We start from the raw sequence: 24901 nt of genomic DNA, 5'->3' as shown, positions 1-24901 counted from the left end.
AATTATTAATTTAATGTGATCAGCAAACCACAAAATGTGAATTAGCACTATAGTTTAGACCTCTACAAATAAAACATGTTCTGAAATACAAGGATTTGTTTATCAGTTCATGTTTCATCTTCTCTTTCTTCCTACACATGTTAAATTCATGTTGTATTCTATATATTATATATCTATATATTATTTTAGGTGTACTTCTTCTCTCAAGTAGAAAACACTCTGTTCCACCTTGTCACATCATGTGGTAATACAGGAAGTGCTCCACTGTGTTTTTAAACCCCATATTACCTTCACTGGAATCATTTGGATCATTTCAGCCCTGGAACTGCCATTTTCTACTGAACTAAAGGTAGAAAGTAGTTATTATCTTGACATGACATCACAAGATGGAACAGACACAACAAAACACAACTCCAGGTCTGTTTTTAAACATGGCCTCAAGCTCACAAGAGTCAGTTTAGTTTAATATACAGTAGAATATTTAAAAATAAAAACAGGGAACTAAATCCCAACATTAAAACATTGCAATTCAAACCAAAATTACAATACTCATCTGGTAAATAGAGATATTTTCCCCAAAATGTTCAGCTGTATTAGGCAATGTGCTTGTTGCAGCTTTCGTTATTATTTTCAATGACTGTTTTCTGCCCCCATTTTTCTGCCCATTATTACACAAATGGACCATAATAAACAACCATAAGAGAAGAGCCCTTGACCGATCACAGCTGCCCACATTTGTACGTGTTTTTTGTAGATCACGGACAAATTTTCAATGGGCTGGATGAAGTGGGTTTAAATGATCTGAACAGGCTGGCTCCTCTCACCTTCACCCTCGTATTCAACACAATAAAAGCAGTGGGCCTGGTGAGGTGCACATTACACTGGTAGCACTGGCATTGTTTCATTCATGAGTCTTTGTTAAAGGGCTTGTATTTTCTGATGTTCTAATGTAGGTTCCTCATCACAAACAGACCCAGAGTTGTGTTTTGTTTCATTTACACATGTTTAACACACAAACTCTACATATCTAGGCTTTCTAACAAACAGAAAACACTGTACAGGAAGTGCTCCACTGTGTTTTAAAACTCCACGCACCTTCACTAGAATCATTTGGATGATTTCAGCCCTTGAATCTCTATCATTCTCTGCAAGAACTAAAGGTAAAAGGAACTGTTCACTTGAAAACTACCGCTTCATGACATCACAAGTTGGAACAGAGCATTTTGAGCTTTGGAGACGTAGACAGACAAACAATAAATTCAGATTTTTCTGCAGCATGATACATATAATTCAGAAATCCTGTGGTGAGCTGCTTGGGAGGGGCTGGAGAACTACTGCAGCTCCTGTAGTTTAGTCCTGAGTAGCTTTAGACCTGATATAGACCTGACTGAGTTCTGCTTTAGGATTCTGATCGAGAGACAAAACCAGAACCATAAAAAGTATTTTGTGTGTAAAGTGTATAGTATAGGAAGTGCAGGAAACCAATGAAAAAGGAAACACATGCAAGGACATATCTTTTAGGCCACTTTTTGTATTGGTTTAAACTGTTCTCTCTCTCCTCTCGTTTTTCTCTTCTCTTCTTCTCCCTTCCTCTCTCTCTCTGTTTCCCTGTCCCTTAGTCTACTCCCTTCCTCCCTCGTTCTCTGTCCATCTTTCTCTCTATACACCCCCCGTCTCTCTCTCTTTCTGTTTCTTTCTCTCTCCCTGTCACTCTGTCTATCTCTCTCTGTCCACTCTCCTCTTATTGTGTCACTTTCTCTTCTCCCTCTCTCAGTTTAAGCCTGTCTCTCTCTCTGTCTCCATCTCTCCCTCTGACCTGTGGAACACAACTTGTCAAGAAATATTTCATCAGTTGTACACAAAAAACAGTACTCATGTTTAACCGCAGGGGACGACGGCGCAGAAAAACACTTGTACACCGTTTTATATGGATGAATGAGTCGAACATAAGCAACACACAAAGTGACCCTTTAATCACTCAAGCGTCTGCATTAGAATTCGGGCTGTCAAAAGTATCAAAAATCAGATAATAATCGATACTAACACTGGTATCAAAACAAGATATGCATTTGAGCAGATATCAATACTAAAAACGTTATGTTCACAGGACAAAGTTAATCTTTCCTGAATGATGATGAATGTTGAGCTGTATGAGAACAAGTATAAGAGCACACAGACTAGTACACACACATGGACCAACATGAACCTACTGGACCACTGACGATTACACACATACAACACATATGGGAATAGAAAAGAAAAACTACCATTTAATGTGGAAATCCATGTTCTATTGTCTAAAGAAAGAGTGTTTTTTATAACCATTGTGGTATCAGAATCTGTATTGAGTATAGAGTCTATTCCTTATCAAAATCCGAGTTTGAAATGTTTTTATCGTGCCAACACAAGTGCAGGCTCACCTCTCCACGGGCCTGACCTGTAACTCTGCCTAATGCTGTTGTCATGTGTGTCTCCATGGAAATAAACAAGTTTATGGAAAGTGATAACATTCCCATGAAGACGAGCAAACAAACAAACATGTAATGCAAATATGTCACTATTAATAAATCAAAAGTCAAAGTAGTTTTCCAACATCAGTTTTTTTTCTGTAGATCTGTAAATAGATGGATAAACAGACAGATAAAAACATTAAAACTTCCTGTAGTCAACTAAAGAAATTCTTGCTGGACTAAAGACGACTGCTTGACTAAAAAGGGGGCATGGCAAGAGCTCTCAAAACTCTTCTGTATCTTTGTGTATTTGACCCAAACTGCACTCACAACAATACACCTGCAGGGGGAGCTCAAGCAAAAACTACTATATATACAGAAAAAAAGTACCAGGAAACCTTGTATTTACTAGTTGTGGGACTTGATAAAAAAAATAAATAAATAATGAAATGAATTACAAGCTTTGTAATTAATTAATCTCAATTAATCGCATAACAATATTTGCCTTTCTCATTTCCTCATTTTCCTGAAGCCCGTCAAGTGTTTGAGTTTGGGCTGAAACCTCTTGTTTGTACTTGGACCAGCAGTTTGTACTTGTGCTCCCACCAGCAGCTCCAGTTTCTGTTCTCGCTGTCACATGTTTTGCATTTAAATGGTGTTGTGGGGTTGAGGTGCTTCTGTAATATGCAAACTCTTCTCTGCACAGTTTACAATAAATAACGCTTTTGTCAATATTTCCATCAAGTAGTTTTTTGAATAGACATTTATCATCAGCAGACCCAGAGCACTTTCATGTCATGCTCCTCGATTGTTGTTGTGGGAACTGTGTGTGTCAGTATAATTGGCGAACCACGACATGGTGCACTGATTAACGTTCCACATTGTTTGGCAAACGGCATTAATATTTTTAATGCATTATTCTCTTTGTAATTAATTAATCGTATTTATTAACGTGTTAAAAGTCCAACCTCTAGTCTTTTTAAAAAGATTACATTTAAAGGGCCCACATTACTATTACTATTTTCTGATCTATGTTCTAAAGTAGTTTCCTCATCACACACACGCCTGGAGTTGTGTTTTGTTTCATTCACACATGTTTAACACACAAACTTGCACATTTAAGTTGAGGTCTTCTCTCAAACAGAAAACACTCTGTTCCACCTTGTGATGTCATGTGGTGATACAAGATGTGCTCCACTGTATTTTACTCCGTATGCCTTCACTAGAATCATTTGGCTGATTTCAGACCTGGAATTGCCAATCTCTACTGAACTAAAGGGAAAAGGAGGTGTTTACTTGAACTACCATTTTATGACATCACAAGGTGGAACAGAGCATTTGGTGCTTTGGAGATGTAGAATGACTAATAATAAACATGTAAATGAAACAAAACACAACTCCAGGTCTATTTTTGAGAAGGGAACAACATTAGAACACCACAAAACACCAAATCTTCAGCTCCCTCCCTCTCTTCCATTTTCATCAAAATAAAATAATTAATCGAGTAATACAAATTATGGTCAACTGATTAATCGACTTAATGATAAAGACCTACATGTAGCCCTAGTTTTTCCTCATCCTCCAAAGCCTGACTGAGACATATACAAACAAAGCGGCCTGATTGCAGAACATATTTGAGCCATGTAGAGCTCCTGATTAAATTATACCCAGTGAAAGGCTGTGTTTTTTCAAAAGACTTATTTTCCTTTATCAATAATCAGGTCATTGGCCTTTGAAAAGTCTCTCTGAGCCCATGGAGTCTCTTTCACTGCAGTCACAAACATGGAGGGAGTGAATAGGACTAATCAGAAATGGGTTTGAAAATCTGATTTCCAAAAGGTAAAAGCAACCAAAAATCTTGATATTAAAATAACATATTCCGTGCCGTGTTCCTAAAGAGAATATAAAATGTTGGAGGAAGAAGCACTGGGCGTCCGATCTTATCACAGCTTAATATGGTGAGTCAATTAAAGGTCCTATATTACACAAAATTGACTCTTATTATCTTTAAGACCTTTGTTTCATTAACACATGTTTGAGTAAGTCTTTAGTATCAGACGTGGGGATGTGCAAATTGTGACTTGGACTCGATTCTGACTTGAGTCACTATTTTTAGGGCTTGAGACTTGACTTGATAAAATGGATTAAGACTTGGGACTTGACTCAGACTTGAGCTGTGACTTGATGTTTCTCCTAAAAAAATGTTTTTAGAAAATAATTTTCTCTTTATAAATGTTGATAAATGTGGTGCTGAATTTTACAGAAACAAACTGGAACATCCCTCCCACTTCTGTGTTTGTTACTTTGATGGAACTGAAGTACTGTGATACTCAAATGTACTACAGTAATATAGAGTATAATACAGTAATACAAAGGGAACTACAAAGAACATGATCCTTCCATTTCAGAGAAAATAACTGTTATTAAGCTCTTTTAAATGTGAATTCTTCATGTTCTGACTATAATGAGTCACACTTAGATCTTGTCAAAACACTTAAAAAGGAAAAATTAGCATTTCTTTAACTCAAATATATCATGGCTTTTTAAGTACAATTTAGTTTAAAATTCATAAATTGCAAAAATCAAAGCTATATTTGGTACTTTAGTTGAAAGGCTTGAAATGACTTGAAGCTCAAAGCAGACGACTTGGACTTGACTTGGACTTATGGGCCAGTGACTCGAGACTTGACTTGGACTTGCCTGTCTTTGACTGAGGACTTGACTTGGACTTGATGTCAAAGACTTGAGACTTACTTGGGGCTTGCAAAACAATGACTTGGTCCCACCTCTGCTGTCTACATCGCCAAAGCTCAAAATGCTCAAAAGTTTTGTCTTTAGGTCACTTGAGACCAGCAATTCCAGGGCTGAAATGATCCAAATGAATGAATTCATATTGATTGTTTTAAATGTTGAATGATGAATTGGATTGTGGTTATTTGAAGGAAACGCTGAGTTGAGTAGACTTGGTTTAATGTAAATAGTTTCTTTAATGGGTTTTATACTAAATCTGGTGCAGAGCGTCTTTTCTCTCTCAGATTAATGCTTTTTGTGCATTGTCCTTGTTGTAAATAAAGAAATAATTCTAGTGAAGATGTATGGAGTTTAAAAACACAGTGGAGCACTTCCTGTTATATTACCACATGACATCTCAAGGTGGAAGAGAGAATTTGTGTGTTAAATACGTGTGAATGAAACAAAACACAAATCCAGATGTGTTTGTGATGAGGAAACATTAGAACCCTTCAGAAAACAGTGTAATAAGGGCGCTCTAATGCCACAACCCCAAATACTGTCTCTCTTTCTCTCTCTCTGTTCTTTCTCCCGTTCCTCACGTCTCTCTCTCTCTCTTTGTCCATACCCCCCCTGCTGTCCACTCACCAGAATGACGCCCAGGCTCCACAGGTCACATGACTCATCGTAGCCGTCGTACTTGAGGATTTCTGGCGCGGCGTACTGCAGAGTGAAGCACGGCGTCTTCAGCAGCTGATTGTCTGGAGGTTTAAGACGGGCAAATCCAAAGTCTATGATTTTGATCTCCGAATTCTCGCTCTCGTCGGTGAAGAGCAGGTTCTGTGGAGCAATTTGAAAACACATACACACGGTGATCATTTCTTTCTGTGGAGCACTTTGTGACCAGACGAAATTGGACGTGAAGGCTGGGAGGAGATGGTAGTTTTGACCCTCCATGTTGGGGTCAGACGAGGCAATTCTGAGATACTGTTCTCTGAGGAGTGACTGCGAAAATGGAAGTTCAGTAAAATACAATGATTTGGTTTGAAAGGCGATCGTTCACAGCGCAGGTATCAGCTTTACAATTGGACACTTTGGAAAATCAAATTCAGGACTTTTTAAAACGTAAAACTTTGGGGACTGGGTCAAATAACTCGTATTACTGCTTTAGTTACAATGAAAAATGTTGTTTTATTCTAAGCATTTGAAGAGAAAGTATATTTTTAGTCCAATGATATGAGGAGAGATTTGCATGACTTAAAAGGTTCACTATGTAACTTTTTTGTTGGTCAGTCACCTGCTTGTTTCTATGGATACATCATTACTCTGCCTGGAATGTTCCACAGTGTGACTTTAAACATCTCTACTTTACATTTATTCAATTACCGGTGGTTTTAAAGCTAAGAAATACCTAGAAAAACAGACACTGTGACTGTGAGCGAGGTCGCCTCTCCACAGATCTGACCCGTGACTTGGTCTGGTTTGGTCTCCATGAAGACAAAAAGGTTTAATGTCATACTGTGAAACATTCAGACAAAGCATTAACGTCTCCATGGAGAAAAGCGTTTGACGGACCTGCCACCAGAAAATTTTTGATGATTTTTTTTCCATTTCTATCTAATCTGGTGCTATTATATCTGTTTTAAAGATAAAGTAAAGTTTTACACAGATCAAGAAGCAGTTTGTGAAGAAAAGTAAAGGTGTTTTTTTCTGTTCTGTGTGTTTATGTGTGTATGTGTTATGTATGTTTATTTGTCAAATAACCACGTTTGTGTACATTAGAGAGAGGGAGAGGAAAGAGGAGAGAGAAGAGAGAGAGAAGGAGAAAGAAGAGAGAGGTAGAGAGGGAAACAACGGGAGGAGAGAAAAAGAGAAGAGAGAGAGAGATAGAGAGAGGGAGAGGGAGGAGAGAGGGGGGAGGGAGAAAGAGGAGAGAGAGAGCGTGAGGGAAAGAGGAGAGAGACGGGGAGAGGGGAAATAATGGGAGGAGAGAGATGCAGAGAGAGGGAGGAGATAAAGAACAGGTTAGGGGGAGAGAGAGGGGATAAGGAAACATAGGGAGGACAGAGAGAGGGAGGAGAGAGAGAGGGCATTAGGGACAGAGAGAGGGAGGGAGGAAAGAGAGTAAAGAAGGAAGAGAGTGGGAAAAGAGTAAAGACAGACAGAGGGGAGAGAGGGAGAGAAAACTAAATAAAGGTGTTTTCTTACATGATCAAACTGGACAGAAAGTGTGAAATGTGTAGTTCAAACTGTCATAGGCACTTTAAAAATGTATAGAGACAAGCAAGTGAGGGCACCAGCGCAATACAGGTCAGGTCTGTGGAGAGGCGACCCAGCTCACAGTAAGAATGCATGTTTTCACAGTGCATTTTTAAGGAATAAAAACATGTGCAATTGAATAAATGAATAAATAGATAAGTTTAATGCCATACTGTGGAACACTGCAGGTAGAACAATAACATTTCAATGGAAACAAGCAAAAGAGAGACCCTCCACCAGTAAAGTTACATAATGAACCTTTAAAAGAGACACTGAATTGAACATTGTGCGTGCACTGGGGCAAAACCAAGCAGACAACAGCTATTAAACCAGCAAGCGACAATAAAGGCCCTTACCCACAATATATCTGATTTTTGGGCACATAATGAATTAAAGATTACATATGTCTGGTAATGTTTTGATTATGGTTAGGCAATATGGGAAAAAAATAATCACAATTTTATTTTGCCATACTGATCGATCTCAATTTTTGATTCAATTTCCTTCCATTTTATTAAAAACACACACAGACATACTGCAGGTGTAAAGAGCAGAGTTTCAGGACAGTACAGTTTTTTATTTGTGTGGATCTAGAAGTTTGGAATGAGTTTGTAAAATATATTAAACCTAATGCATACACACATTACCGCTATCAAAAGAAACACGGGCGATGTCCGTGTGCTAAATGAGGTCTTAAGTTGCACTCGACAACGGTGAGAAAAGAGTCATTTACTTTACTTTACTTTCAGTAACTTAGATTATAATGAAAAGACTAGAGGAGAGAAAGAGGAGAAAAGGTGAGGAGCTATGCCTGATCAGAGAGTGAGAGGGAGCAGTCAGACAGTATCACACACAGACACAGAGGGAAAGAGACTGCACCTTTTAGTCAAATTGTGCAGATTTAAGTCTAAACTTGTTAACATGTGAGAAGACATAAAGAGACGTGCTGTGGCTTAGGTGTTTCCCTAAACATGAGAGCGTAATTAATCACCAGCACCACATGCTTACAGCCACATAAATGGCTGTAGACCTGTTGAATAAAATGCTAATGCCTTATCATCGAGATTGGCCTAAGCAGAGATCCCAATCAATCAATCTTTCCATTTTTGGCACAGCCCTAGTTTTGATGCACGTTTGTTTCCATGGAGATGTTATTCTGTTTCAATTCAACGTATTTTTATGAAGCAGATGAACCAACATTCACATAAAACATTATTACTTTATATTATTGCTTTGCATGGAATATTCCACAGTGTGGCATTACACTTGTCTACTATTGTGTAGAGGTTACAGGTCAGAGAACACCTGTAATAAAAATAACTGTTGCTTAGAAAGATAAGTCTAATAAAATACTGTGAAACCTTCCAGGCAAAGCAGTGACATCCCCATAGAGACAAGCAGATTCAAGACGCCCTACTAGAAAAGTTCCACAGTGCAGCTTTAACCCGTACCTCTGGTTTTAGGTCCCGGTGCACCACTCCCACGTCATGCATGTGGCTGACGGCAGACACCAGTTTCCTCATGATTCGACTGGCCTCAGTCTCACTGAAGTGCTGCTTCCTCCTGATCCTCTCCAACAGCTCTCCTCCACCCAACAGCTCCAGGACCAGGTACGTGTGGAGCTGCACAAGAGGACATAGAATACAATGAGATCTCCTCCACCCAACAGCTCCAGGACCAGGTACGTGTGGAGCTGCAGAGACAAAACACTGACTAATATTGGAATATTGTAACTGCTACTGTCAGGCTCCTCATTTTGGTCTTAAAATATTTGTATTAACCCGTTCTACATGATCCTAGGATTTTTATTTACCTATACTGACAGTTAAAAAAATCCTATTCGTAACAGCCAGACGGTCTGGGTGACATCACACTCACTTAGTGCTCTTCTTTATACGGTCTATAGTGCAGCTACAGACAGAGACAATAGGCTCTATTCACGCTCACGTCACAAATCAGGAAGACGTTTTGGAAACATGCGATTGCAACTTCCTTTGGGCTCTATTAAGGTTCTGTAGTAATTCTGACAAAATCTAGGAAAAATGTCCCAGTTTTCTTCATCTCTATGTCATTGTAGTGTTCCATTATGTTCGGCGAATCAACCATTCCAACCATCCCTCAGTAACTCTCTCTCTAGTGTTGTTGTATATATATATATATATATATATATATATATATATATATATACTATATATATATATATATATATATATATATATATATATATATGTGTGTGTGTGTGTGTGAGTATATATGTATGTGTGTATATATATATATATATATATATATATATATGTATATATATGTATATATATATATATATATATATATATATATATATATATATACACACACACACACATACATACATACATATATATACACACACACATAAATATATATATATATATATATATATATATATATATATATATATATATATATTTAACACTGAGAGTTACTTTAAAAGATTTTAAATCAATACATTTCATTTCATTCACAAATATTAATCAATAGCAAACAGAAATCTTCAGATTTATTTTAATATGTAAATTCAGAATAATGACTAGTCCAGTGCAATTATCCACAACATAATCAAATATGTCTATAAAGTACATAACATCATTTATGTAAACCACTCCAGAGCTATGATTTCTAATAACATTCAGACCATTCTACAGTAAACTTTAATCTAATTTCTCATGTACGTTTAAAAGGACGGCAGCCTTCACTGTGGTAAAAACAGGAATTTAATCTCCATCTTTTTGTACCATCTTTTTTTATAAGAGACTGAACTTGTGATACAAAAGCGTCTGGGTTAGATTCTCATTAGTGTCAGGTCAAAGGGAACAAAGGCAGCCCTGGGTCGACATCTGGGTCACAGTCTGGACTTTGTTTAGACCTTGTTTAGATCTGATCCAGACTAAAGAGGTGCTTCTGGACTTGGAAAACCAGGACTAATGAACCAGGTGAGATCTTTAGAATACTGATGTCTAAATGTGAGTTTGGTGTTATGTTTTTGGTGTCAGGTCCATTCAGAAGTGTGACAAAAACAAGGCAAGAAGAGAACAGGTCAAATATGTCTGTTATGGATTAGAAAATATATGACATAAGCAAAAAAAAACATAACATCATAAAAATGTACGTTTACGAGATGCAAACTGGAATATGAAGTGTATAACTGATAGTTTAAAGGTGCACTGTGTACCTTCTGTGGTGGAGGGTCTGCTACTAGCTTGTCTCCATGAACATGTTATTTCCTTGCATGGAACGTTCCACAGTATGGCATTAAACAGATCTGACTTGCATTTATCTAATTACAGCTGTTTTATAGCTCAAAAATTCTTAGAAAAACATGAACTGTTATATGTGCAGGCTTGCTTCTCCATAGATCCGACCATTAACTTGTCTCCAATGTGATAATCTCCACAAGAAAAGTTACGCAGGGCACCTTTAAAGTCTAATCTTGCAAAAGAGATAAAATCACATTTTAGAGTAAGTCATATTTTTGCATTTTTGTATTTAAAGGTGCATTACATAACTTTCCCGACCTAAAGTTGTCTCCGTGTAGATGTTTTTGCTTGCCAAGAATGTTTCACAGTAGGGCATAAACTTATCTATCTACCAATAAGTAGGTGAGATCTGTGAAGAGGCAAGCTAACACAGGAAGAATGCAAGATTTTCAGCTGAGCACTAAAAAAACAAGTGGAATTTAATACAACAAAAGAGAACAGTTTAATTCCATACTGTGGAACATTCCAGGCAAAGCAATAACATCTCCATGGAGACAATGAGGTCTTTCTTTTACAATGTATCTTAACTACATTTATAATTGACTATAGAAATATAAATCCATCATTATCAGAATAATAAAAAGACCTTCATGGTAGAATTTGTGGAGTTAAAACACAAATCTGAAACTTGGGTTAAGATTCAAGTTAAGATTAAAAAACATTATATATGCAATAACTCTCTTCCGTGTATATATAAAACTAAATAAATAAATTCAATTCATTACAAATTAAAAGGTACACTATACTTTTTCTTTGGGGGTCCGTCACCTTCTTATTTTTGTGGATATTAGGGTTGGAACAAGACAGTTTCCACGAGATTGGGTCCACAAGAACAAGACAAGATGAGATTTTAGCACAATTCATAATAAACAAATGTTGTGATTCAGTTCACAGTTCAGTTTTTGGCCTCAACATTTAGGATTTACTTTATTTGATATATTTTATGTAACTGTAACTCCGTTTTTGGTACAACAGCTTCAAGAAATTAAATTTTCAGAATTTAACCCCTTTTTGTCCAATCCAAATGTAAAAACACAGGAGTAGAATCTCACAAAATCATCTTTATCATGTGTGCACAACCTTGTCACGATTTGGTTTCGTGAGATCTTGTGCTACGAGACGACGTCCCACCATGTTTCACAGTATGAAACGCTTCCACCTTATGAATCGCTGAACAAATTGCTGTTGAAGTTTATTGTCCAGAAGTTATTTAGCGACCAACGAGTCAGTCTTTAAACCAGGGGTACTCAATTACAAACTCAAAAGGTCCACTTACCAAATGTACAGTGTTTACAGGGTCTGAAAAAGTCACAGTGTATTTGCAAACACAGAACTTCAAAAAAAAAACTGTTGTAAATCCACATGGAACATTTGAACTATGCACAAAGTACTAAATACACTACTAGATCCTATTACTAGACAGATAAATGCTAAATACACTAGCTAGATGACTACTTCAGCAAAGTTAAGTCGCGAGAGGCTCTAGGCTTGTGTGCCAGTATCTGCTGCTCCCATTCCTCCTGTACCACTGTCACTGCACATGTCTCCTGCAGAGCCGCTCTTCTGTCTGGATCATGTCAGTCGATTGCACTAATACTTCTGTACCACTGAACATTTAAAATGGTAATCGAGCAGCAGAAAGAAAGTTTGGAATGAGCGAGAAACTTGTGAGGAACTGGAGAAAGGCGGGGATGGACAACACCGAAACCATCCTGTCAGGATTCAGAAAGGTCAGAATAATTCTAACTGGAACTTATGCGGAGTCTGACAACAGCTACACAGAAGAGGAAGCGGCGCTCTGTTTACCCCCGGAGGTCTCAGAGTTGCACAGAAGTGACATTGAGGATGAAAAATTCAGTGGCTTTAGGTAAACTTGTTCTGTTCTGTTGTTTATGCTTTAGTTATCTGAATAACTTAAAACTGAATAACTTAAAACTTAATATGTGACATTAACAGCCTGTTGTTCTCTGTTCTATTGTTATTGCTATAACTTGCTTTTCAAGATGAAATGTGTGTTTTTGGTCTCTGATTTTATCAAAAACATTTCCCCCAAAAAGTGCGACTTATGGTCAGTGTTGGGAAGGTTACTTTTAAAATGTAATCCCCTACAGATTACAGATTACACACCCCAAAATGTAGTTTGTAACGTAATCCATTAAATTACTTAAAGTGAGTAATGTAATCTGATTACTTTGGATTACTTGATATTGTCATGTTTTTTAAACAACATGAATGTAGCAACCACATCCTGAAAATTCTTGTTTGTTGTCTTCAAATTGTCTGAGCCCAAGTCTCCATGAATAAACAACTGTTTGCTGTAGAGAAACAAAGACCACGATATCTTAATATAAGAGGTTTTGTCTGTTAAAAGACAGTAACAAGATCAGCCTTTCCTTCACCATATTAAAAAATATTATTGATAGAGAAATTATTTTTTATATGAGATCACCTTAAATTATGTCAACCTACTGTTAGGTGTCATGTTGTATAGACCTGGTTTAGTCCTGGTTTAGTCCTGATTTTTAGACCTGGTTTACTCCTGATTTTAGACCTGGTTTAGACCAGGTCTAGACCAGGTCTAGATCAGGTCTTTAGTTCTGGTTTAGTCGTGGTTTAGTCCTAGTTTAAACCTGGTTCAGTCCTGCTTTAGTCCTAGTTTAGTCCTGGTTTAGTCCTGGTTTAGTCCTGGTTTAGTCCTGGTTTAGTCCTGGGTTAGTCCTGGGTTAGTCCTGGTTTAGTCCTGGTGTTAGTTCTGGTTTAGAGGCGCACAGGAGGAAGCGCGGTTTACGCGAGAAAACACGGTCCACAAGCGGCGCACGAGACGGTGGTGTCCGCGCAGTATACGGAAGGAGACGTGGTCCGCGGGTTCTCAAGTTGATGACGATGATGAAGGTGTGTGTTGTTGTTCTATGCAGGTTGTTTTCACCAGTGTCAGTAGCTCCTGTTTCACATTTAAGTTGTAGGCGATTTTATATTTGTTTTTGTTTTTTTATATATATATCTCACATCGGGAGAAGAATTTCCAAGACACAAACTCATTGAGACAGTAACTGTAACGGAATACAGTTACTCATAATTTGTACTCTGATTACGTAACGGCGGTACATGTAATCCGTTACTCCCCAAAACTGCTTATGGTCTACTTATATATGTTTTGGTTTTTTTTGATCGATACGGAAACACATCCAAAAAGCACATGCCAATGAAATATCGTGTGGATCCAGAACATTATGAAAAAAGGCTAGAGAGAGATTTTTGTCTCGGTCTGGACAGCATTAGCATTTGGGTCTGGATCCAGACCGGAGTACGCCAATTGAGTACCTCTGCTTTAGACCCTTTGTCTGCTTCAGTGCTCACCATCTCTGAAAGGAATCTCCAAGAATCACCTTAGTTTGGCTTTGCTCGTTTTTCCCTTCTCTTCTTCACTTGCCATTGAAACAAACTTTGTGCTAACTGCAAAGGAGCTACAGTTTGGAAAAGCCGCTCAGAACCGCTGCGTTGGTCAAGTAAACAGATGCGTATGGTAATGCGTGAGAGGCAAATGTAAACCACATAATCCCATAAGTTAGTTACACTAGAAATGTAGGGAGTTTGATTGACAACCTAACAGCCAATAGATAACGAGGTAGCCTCATTATCTATTGGCTAACAGGCATTCTGACTGTGAGAGTCGCCTCTCCTCAGATCTGACCTGTAACTTGGTCTAGTTTGGTCTCCATGAAGATAGAAAGGTTTAATAACATACTGTGAAACATTCCAGACTAAGCAATAACATCTCGACAGGGAAAAGCATTACATGGACTCTCCACCAGAAAAGTTACACAATGCACCTTTTTCTCCGCTGAGCTTCTCATGGTTCACACTTCTTACTGTCTCAGTTGTAAAAGTACTATTTCCAGGTCAGCTGGTGGTTTTCACAGCTGCAGTTTAAAAATACGCAGGTGTGAAGTTTTGAGCACAGACTTTATTTATGACCCAAAATGAGGAACAACAGAAAGGAATGAGACTGTTCAAAATAAGTCTGCTCTGCTCCATTTTACAACTTAATAAGGCTACAACCCTGAGCCAAACACACAGGCTGAAGTCAGAACAAAATGGATTTAAACAGCACATTTTTTCTTACCTTTTCAGTTGGGCATCCATTACCTCCTTGTTTCTAAAGAGATGTCATTGCTCTGTCTGGAATGTTCCACAGTGTGACATTAACCCTCTCCAGGCAGGCGTTGCAGATTTGCAACAGCAAAATTCCAAGTACCTACTTACTCCACATCCATATTATATGAGCTTTTTTTACTCAGGAGCCTTTTCTCCCATCCATGCTGATAAACGTGGGCGATGCAGACTGTGCAAGAATGGCTACATGCAAACGGCCTGCCAGAAGTGCAAAATACTTTGTTTGTTTACAAAGGATAAAAAAGTCAGAATTGTATATTACTACCCCATATTATAATTTTCCCCAAATATCAGATTTTTCCTGATACTAAAAATTAATTTGAGCCTGAGAGGGTTAAACAGCTTTTAAACAGGTGGTTTTATAGCTCAAAAATACCTAGAAAAACAAGCGGGGTTGCCTCTGCACAAATCTGACCTGGAACTTGGTCTGGTTTGGTCTCCATGAAGATAGCCAAAGTTCAAAGCCATACTGTGAAACATTCCTGCCAAAGCAATTACTCCATGAGAAAAAAGCATTTGACGGGCCCTCTACTAGAAAAGTTACCTCAGCCCTTCGCCCCAAACACACACACAATAATAATAATAATAACAATAATAATGGTAATGGTAGTGGAGCATAACCACACAGCTAGGTCTCTTTCATTTATATATTTAGGCCTATTTTTTAATGGTCCTGTTTAGGAGTGTGATTTTTTTTTTTTTTAAGTTGAGAGTGGGAGTGACAGTAGCTCACAATAAAACTTTTTTGTTTTAATAAGTTTAATACATTTGGTCTGCAATAACTGAAAAAAATCTATGCATGAGGATTTTTCGATGTGAGTGAGGCGTACCTGGTCATGGTAGAGCTCATGCAGCTTGACGATGTTTGGGTGGCCATCACAGAGTTTCAGAGCAGCGATTTCTCTCTGTGTCTGAGCCTCCATCCTAAAACCAGACAGAGGAGAAGGAATGCTTAATTACCACAGTCTAAATGAGATTAATATTGGCACAGAGACAGACACAGACTACAGCAGAAGACTGTGGGTCTGCGCTGTTTTTTGATCTTTGTAGTCTCCTCATCACAAACAGTTATGTTTTGTTTCATTCACACATGTTTAACACACAAACCTGCATTTTGAGGTAGGCTGAGTTCTTCTCTCAAACAAAAAACACTCTGTTCCACCTTGTGATGTCATGTGGTAATACAGGAAGCACACTACTATGATTTTAAACTCTTTCACTAGAATAATTTGGATGATTTCAGATCTGGAATTGCCAATCTCTACTGATAAAAAAGGTAAAAGGAGCTGTTGAAAATTACCGCCTCATGACATCACAAGGTGGAACAGAGCATTTTGAGCTTTGGAGATGTAGACAGACTAATAATAAAGAGTTACTCAAACATGTGTGAACAAAACAAATAGGGGTGTCAAATTATTGCGTTAATTGCGATTGATTAATTAATTACAGTCATATTTAACACGTTATGTTTTTTAATCGCGTTACTCTCATTTTTAATCTTTAATTTTACTGTTTCTGTATGCGAGTTGCTTTATTATAAAATCTGTTTTTATGTGTTGTTGGGACAACAACACACACACACAAAAAAACACATTTATAATTTTTTTTATTTCGGTAATTCCACTCATTGCCGGAAACCCACACAAAACACGATGTAAACGTCATGTTAACGTTGGCAGCGTCAGTCGCACAATGGACGAGGTGGAAGAGCCAGTAGAACAGAGGCAGCAGTGCACAGGGAAAAACACATTCGTGTCTTGGAAATTCTTCTCCCGACGTGAAATATAAAAGAAAATAACAAGAAAACAACCTGCATAGACTCATGATGTCTGCATTACTGTCCTATAGTGACCTGCCACATGAGGGGACACGCACACAAACACACACACACACAACACACACACAAACACACACACACACACACACACACACACACACACACACACACACAAACACATACACAACACAAACACACACAAACACAGACACACACACACACACACACACACACACACACACACACACACACACACACACACACACACACACACACACACAAACACACACAAATACACACACACAAACACAAACACACACCTTCATCATCGTCATTAACCTGAGAACACGCGGACCACGTTTCCTTCGGTAGTTACTGCGCGGACACCGCTGTCCTCCCGTGCGCCGTGTACGTTTTCTCGCATACGCTGCGTAAACCACGCTTCCTCCTGTGCGCCTCTAAACCAGAACTAACACCAAGACTAAAACAGGGACTAACCCAGTCCGGGACTAAAACCAGGACTAACCCATTCCAGGACTAAACTAGGAAAAAGTAGGACTAAAGCAGGTCTAAACCAGGACTAAAGCCAGGACTAAAACCAGTGATCTCATATATAAAGCATTTCTCTATCAATAATATTTTTAATATGGTTAAGGAAAGACTGGACTTTTTATTGTCTTTAAGTAGACAAAAGTTATTATGTTCAGATTTCCTCGTCTTTGCTACTTTACAACAAACAGTTTCTTATTCATGGAGACTTGGGCTCAACAGCCAATTTGAAGAGATTTGTTAAACAATAAATGACTTTATAAAGTCACTTTTTTTTGTTCTACATCAGTCTTTTGATCTGCCACAATAATGTAATAATGAATTTAAATGAAATTTTTCAGCTATTTTTAGGTGAGATTAAAAAGAGATTAATTAGATTAATTAATTACAGATCATAATTTATTAATCTCTAAATTTTTTTAATCGCATGACAGCACTAAAAACAAAACACTCCAGGTCTGTTTTTGAGGACGGAACAGTATTATGAACATGGCTTAGAGCTCACAAGAGTCCATTTTGTGTAATATAGGACCTTCAGTGTTTTGTCCAAATGCTTTGTTCAAATAAAATGAACTTCAAATTATAAAACCAGATGTTCGATCCTGACAGTTACACTTTAAATGACTTCAGCAGTACACCTTTAATTAACATAGAACTTAGAAAGATCCAGTCTGAGTGCAGAAGATGGGCCCATTTTGAGAACCGCATGAGTAAAGCACAAATTAAAACTTTTGCTTGTGTTTTTCACTGTTAAACACATCTGTTCTTTTTATAGTCACAAACTTGAGTCTGTATCACACTTTACTATCAGTGACTCTATCTCCAGTTTAACTTCCTGCTTCATACAGTGTGAAAACGAGCTGCTGTTTTTAGACTTTACACTAAGAAACAGATGGAGATGGTGCAAAAAAACTACAAAATGGTGCCAAAAGTGTGAATATTCGTGTCATGTCTTAAATGATAGTGTAAAATTACGTTTAGATCATCATAGTTAAGTAATAATCTACAGCTGATGTCATCTACATTCCCTGGCGGTGTGATGCTAACTGTAGGCCCTGCTCTGTCTGAAACTCTTACTTGAGTTAGACTTTAATCTGAGCTTTGTTTTAACACAATCTAACCAGAAAGAGCTGATTTAGCTGAACTAAAACAGGTGAGATGATTTGTGCTGTTAAACTCCATCCAAAGCTCAAAATGCTGTGTTCCACCCTGTAATGTCATGATGTGGTAATCTTCAAGTCAGCAGCTCCCTTTACCTTTAGTTCCTTCTACCTTTAGAAGAGATTGGCAACTCAGCCTAAATGTGCAGGTTTCTGTGTTAAACATGTGTCAGTGAAACAAAACACAAGTCCAGGTGTGTTTGTGATGAGGAATCGACATTAGAACAGATCAGAGAACAGTGTCATATGGCCCTTGAATCTAAAATCTCTCTCGCCTCTTGCTGACGATCTTGACGGCGAACTGTTGTCCTGTTTTCTTGTGAGTGCAGCGTCTGCAGATGGAGAAACTGCCCTCTCCCAAAGCAGCGTCCTTCAGGTCCATCTCATATGACATGTAGAACGGAGAGTCCTGGAAAACAAAGGAAAGCATAAATATGAATCTGGTTCTCGTCAAAACATTTGGAAAGATGGTAGGATTGTTATAATCATGTAAACCACACAGGTGGTACATTTTATCGATACTTTGCATCTGATGATGTAATACAGGACAGTTACACTGAAGATGTGAAGCTAAATGAAAGCACTGCTCTGTTAGAGCCTGTTACATTCATGGAGGACATCTAAAATCTCTTCAGGCATGTTCTGGACTATATATATAATTATATAGTTGACTCACTTAGTTTTCAAAATTAAATTTATTCTTCAAGATTTTCTTTAGAGATACACTTTTAGTAAATTGATTCATTGCTCTTGTATTGTAACAAAACTGAGTAGCTGTAGACTACAGTCCCTGACAAAAGTCTTGTCGCTTATCCATTTTGTAGAAACAAAAGCTTATAACCTGACTTTAAATTAATCGATTGGTTTTAGAAATGTCTCATATGAAAGCTAAAACCCTCCCAAATACTCAATATACTAAAATAAATTTGCTTCACTGAAGAAAGATTGATCATTTAATGAACACAGAAAGGTCAGATTTTGGCAAGACAAAAGTTTTGTCGTCTACAGAAAATTGAACAAATAATTTACTTCAAATACAAAAATATGTTGCATAACGTCAGTGAATTAAGTAGTGGTGCTGTGAGATCCAGATTTAATATCTTGTATGACTTCATGAGCTTGAAGGACACATCCATGTGGTTCCACAATGATTCATACAAGTTGTTGATGAAGTCATCAGGAATAGCAAAGAAAGCGTCTTACATGCCTCCCAGAGTTCATCAAGATTCTTTGGTTTTGCCTTCCATGCTTCCTCTTTCATTCTACCCCAGACCTGCTCAATGATGTTCATGTCTGGTGACTGGGCTGGTCAGTCCTGGAGCACCTTGATCTTCTTCGCCTTGAGAAACTTTGATGTAGAGATAGAAGTATGCGATGGAGCACCATCCTGCTGCAAAATTTGACCCTTTTTATGGTTGGGAAAGTAAGAAGAGCTAATACTTCTTGATATTTTAGGTTACTGATATTGTCTTCCACCCTGCAAATGTCTGGCACAGCCCCATACTGGATGGAACCCCAGACCAGGATTTTTCCGCCACCAAACTTAACTGTTTTCTGGGTGAATCTTGGATCCATGCGGCTCCAGTAGGTCTCCTGCAATATTTGCAGTGGCTGTGATGTAATTCAACCGAGGATTCATCTGAGAAATCCACCTTCTGCCACTTTTCCAGTGTCCATCCTTTTATCAGGCTGTGGGCCTTGGCAAATGCCACATGGTTTTTTAATTGCCTTTTGTTTAGTGCTGGTTTCTGTGCACTGATTCGACCATGGAGGCCATTTCGAGACAGAATTCTACAAACTGTTGTGGTTGACACAGGGACTTGAGGTGACCAGGCCTGGTGGAGTCTGCTGCAGTGGAAAAGGGGCCTTGGATTTTCGAATCAACAAACGGTCCTCCTGAGCAGTTGTCTTGCAGTGTCTGCCGGACCTGGGCTTGTCAAAAACATCTCCAGTCATTTCAGATCTTTTTCTTATTCTTTGTACTTGACGCTAAGACACATTGAAGGTGTCACCACCTCAGCAGTGGATCTGGTCTTCAGCCTCTTGATAATTAACGCTTTGGTCTCAGGGTGAATCTTAGGCATGTTGTCAGAGGTCAAGTTGCAGTTAGTGTGGAGGTCTGGTGTGCTGAGGTTCTTTTTATACACACCCACTAATTGATTGATCAGTAACTGATCACAGGTGAGGCTGTAATCTAGGATTGGGTGCATCATATGACAAGACGACAAGACTTTTGTCTTGCCAAAATCTGACCTTTCTGTGTTCATTAAATGATCAATCTTTCTTCAGTGAAGCAAATTTATTTTAGTATACTGAGCATAATTTGGGAGGGTTTTAGCTTCATATGAGACATTTCTAAAACCAATCGATTAAGTTAAAGTCAGGTTATAAGCTTTTGTTTCTACAAAATGGATAAGCGACAAGACTTTTGTCAGGGACTGTACTTCTTCACACTATGTTGTGTCAGACTGGTATCGGCGAGTCCACTAAGACCAAGATTCAGTATCAGATTGGATCCCCAAAAAATTGGTATTGGAACATCACTTGTTTTAAGCTGTGTTCTAATTTTGTTCCCCCCTCAAAAACAGACCTGGAGTTGTGTTTTGTTTCATTCACACATGTTTGAGTAACTCTTTATTAGTAGTCTGCTCTCTTCCACCTTGTGATGTGAAGTAGTCATTTTCAACAGGTTTTAACTGCTCCTTTTACCTTTAGTTCAATACAGATTGGCAATTCGAGGTCTGAAATCAAAATGATCCAAATGATTCCAGTGAAGGTGTATGGAGTTTCAAAAACAAAATGGAGCACTTCCTGTATTACCATATGACATCATAAGGTGGAACAGGTGTCAGGAAACTACATTATAACATAGATCAGAAAATAGCCTAATCTGGGCCCTTTAAGTACACTACTATCATCTCCCCCGTCGACCCTGCACCCTCCATCACTTTAATAATCAAACATCTTCTTCTTCATAGAGTGTCAGATTCAAACTTGACCTATGACCTTTATGGTTTTGATTGATAATAATCTATTCTTTATAAAGTGACCTCTGACCTTCATCATGGCGCTGCGGGCGACAGCAGCAGAGCGCGGCCGGTCTGAGGCTCCACACAGCTCCACGGGGTCGTCCATCACAACGTTCCTCTTAAACAGGATCGAAGGAGCCATGAACGAGTAGCCCTGAAATAAACAGGAAGAGATTACTAAATAATGAGTGCATTTACATCCTGGTTATGAGTCTTATCCCGGTTAGGAGTCTTATCCCGGTTAGGAGTCTTATCCCGGTTAGGAGTCTTATCCCGGTTAGGAGTCTTATCCCGGTTAGGAGTCTTATCCCGGTTAGGAGTCTTATCCCGGTTAGGAGTCTTATCCCGGTTAGGAGTCTTATCCCGGTTAGGAGTCTTATCCCAGTTAGGAGTCTTATCCCAGTTAGGAGTCTTATCCTGGTTCTGACAGTATTCTGGATATGGTGTTTCCATGCACTAAGAGAAACCAGGACACTCATATCTCTGTGTACATGAGGAATCAGAGTATCCTGGATGTGTTGCTATGGTAACTATAGCACAGATATGGCAAGAAGCTAAACATGCAGGAACTTGGCTAACTTAAAACAAAAAAACAAACAAACATTCAAGTAAAAACATGGGACTGTGGAGCTCTGTCACAGCTTCAGTAAAAGTTGTTTTTAACAGACAAAAAATACAACAGAGCACAGAGTCACAGCATCAGTTTGGTTCAAGAGCAACACAAAATACCATTCCCAAATGGGAACATGATTTTATCTTTAATACTGAAAGAAATAAGTTTCACAATTCTATTGTTTGGTGGGGACGGTATATTGATGACATATGTCTGTTTTGGTCTGGATCAGAGACAGAGTTAAAAGAATTTCATTATTTTTTAAATAGCATCAATCCTAATATAAGACTGTCTTTGGAGTATAGCCAGGAAAAAGTGAATTTCTTGGATACTACAATTTATAAGGACAATGAAGGAAATTTACACACTACTTTGTTTCGAAAACCTACAGACAGAAATATAGTTCTACATGGTAAAAGCTGTCATCCAAAGCGGCTTAAGGAAAATATCCCGTATGGACAAATGCAGCTTGTGCGGAGAATTTGTGATCAAGATTGTGATTTTGAAATAAAATCATGTGAGATGATGGACAGATTCCAAGATCGGGGATATAAGAAAGAGACCCTCCTAAAAGCTTACCATCGGGCAAGCCATTTAGACAGAGATGCTCTGCTTATTAGAAATCCACCAAAGACTACCAAGGAACGTCATGTTTAGCACCAAATTCAGCCATGAGGCTTACAAAATCAAGCAAATTATCAAAAACAACTGGGACATTATTGAGAGTGATGAGACACTGAAAGAAATCTTCCCAGAGCCTCCCTTGGTTAGTTTTAAAAGAAGCCCTACTCTCCACGACAAACTGGTCCACAGCTACCAGCCACCAGCACCTAAACATACTTGGCTTGGATCTCGACCAACAGGTTCTTTTAAATGTAACCGCTGCCCCCACTGCACAAACATATGTCAAACCAAGTCATTTCTGGACTATCATTCACAAAAAGAATACACAATAAAACATTTTATCAACTGCAAAACAACTTTTGTTATCTACAGACTTGTTTGCCATACTTGTAAGGTATTCTATGTAGGGATGACAAAAAGACGCCTACAAGAGCGCTTGGCTAAGCATAAATATGCTATCCGCACAGCCAATACCAATTATACTATGGCCAGACACTTTTTGGACTTCCATGACAGTAACCCATCAAATCTACAGATACAAGGGATTGACCATATACCAGACTCGTTACGAAAAGGAAACCAGATTGCTAAACTCAAACAATGAGAAACTTATTGGATCTTTAAATTGCAGGCAACAAAATATCCTGGGCTTAATGATGATTTGGACTTCTCTGTGTTTTTATAACTGTGTGGCATTTTTTATACTGCATGGTATATTTTGTATATATTTTATTATTTTATTTTATTTTTTTGTAAATATTTCGTTTTTATATTCTCTATGATGTTCCACTGTTTTTTTAACACTGTCATCTTGTGGCGTTATTAGGTGGTGTCCACAGGTGAGTCTCCACTCCTCCTCTTCCAGGTGGAGCAGCCTTATTGGTGGGTTTTTTGTATTTAATTCACATGATTTGCTCTCAGTTCTGTTTGTCCCCTGAGGAAAGCCATAGGCTGAAACGCATCGGGACTTTTTAATTTGTCCATTAAGACATGCCGTAAACTAATAAAGGCATTTTATTTTGAACCAGTGAGTGCCTTGGTTTTTTTTTGCATCTTTTTACAAATGTATTTTTTAGGTTTCAGAAGTTCAGTGGTGACTTGTAAATCCAGGTTACAAAACATATTTTCACAGAGCAGATGCTAATAATGCATTTGTAATTTCTGTAGTTGTATGCCTTAAATTTTGTGTATACAAGAAATTATTGGTGGGAAGAGACACAATTTTCTTTGTAATAAAGAAGCAGTGCAATCCATTTCACAATTTTGGCTTCACTATTTTCATTCTCTATTTTCGTTGTAGTGCTGCATGTTTTTTGGAACTACAGCTTCTCAAATTGTATAACTCAGCAGCTCTTAACTCTTTTTGTTTGGTAATTTGTATTGAATGATAATGGACAATAGAGAACAGGCCTTTAAAAAAATGTTGAACCAAAAAGACAAAATCTACATTTGTTTATTTTCATATGATCACAACATTTAAAAACGGCTTTCAAACAGCAGACCCTGACCCACACCTTGAGCCCCCTCCTCCTCCTCCTTTACATCTGTTTGAACTCATGTTTAGTTTTAACTCCGTATTGTTCAATGTTGACACGTCTCTTAAACCCTGTCTCTGCATCTCTCCATCTTTGTCTAGTGTCTATATTTGACACACTCCACGGCAATCCAAGTAATCAAGTCTAGTTTCCAAAGCCCTCAAAAGGCTGCTGTAAGTCAACACGAGCTGGTCTGTGTGCGTTCCCATTTGAATCCACTATAAAGGACCTCGTTATTGGCATAATTACCTCCATATGCAGCCCTCATTGAAGTAACAGATGCGAATGACTATTTTTGATGTCTCTTTCAAGCATAATCTGAGCTCCAAACGCACTATGGCAGCTGATGTCTGTCTCTTTATATCGCGTGAAGTCTTGATTGCTCGCTGGATGCTTAAGCCGCACTATAGATCAATACCTCCCATTTAAAAGTCTTCACTCGAGGGAGAAAAGCAGATACTTGGCGTGTATAGCTACGCCAGGCAGGGTTACGCCTCCCAGCTTTGATTGCCAACTTCTTCTCATGCACTTTTCACAGGCTAAAATTTGCTGGGGCTTTATAATTTCACCCAATCTTACAAGCGTTCATGTTCGGGTTTTTTTTCCTCATTTTTTTTTTCTCCACTGACTCTCCGCTTTCGCATCCTCGCCGTTAACATACAAAACAAAATTAAATTGCATTAGAAGATGTCATTTCGTAGTCGCAATC

The 24901-nt window shown here is 38.3% G+C and overlaps 1 protein-coding gene across 3 annotated transcripts in view; it reads right to left on the bottom strand.

Annotated features, from left to right (window-relative positions):
- Window positions 1-24901, bottom strand: part of rps6ka5 (ribosomal protein S6 kinase, polypeptide 5) — a 52269-nt gene that overhangs the window by 4715 nt on the left and 22653 nt on the right. For all 3 annotated transcript variants that reach the window (XR_008633142.1, XR_008633141.1, XM_020920529.2), the window contains exons 10-14: window positions 21449-21574; window positions 18667-18800; window positions 15736-15829; window positions 8891-9061; window positions 5829-6020 (exon numbers count right to left, since the gene is read on the bottom strand). Coding sequence is in view for 1 of the 3 variants with exons in the window: in XM_020920529.2 (XP_020776188.1) it covers window positions 5829-6020; window positions 8891-9061; window positions 15736-15829; window positions 18667-18800; window positions 21449-21574 (717 nt within the window). In the remaining 2 variants the exon portion in view is untranslated. The remainder of the gene's footprint in view (window positions 1-5828; window positions 6021-8890; window positions 9062-15735; window positions 15830-18666; window positions 18801-21448; window positions 21575-24901) is intronic.

The sequence above is a fragment of the Boleophthalmus pectinirostris genome, unplaced genomic scaffold (assembly GCF_026225935.1).
Source record: "Boleophthalmus pectinirostris isolate CB_2022bp ecotype Guang Dong unplaced genomic scaffold, ASM2622593v1 HiC_scaffold_10, whole genome shotgun sequence".
Lineage (NCBI taxonomy): Eukaryota > Metazoa > Chordata > Actinopteri > Gobiiformes > Gobiidae > Boleophthalmus > Boleophthalmus pectinirostris.
The sequence above is the reverse complement of the archived record's forward strand: the minus strand, read 5'-3'. Positions and strand labels throughout refer to the sequence as shown.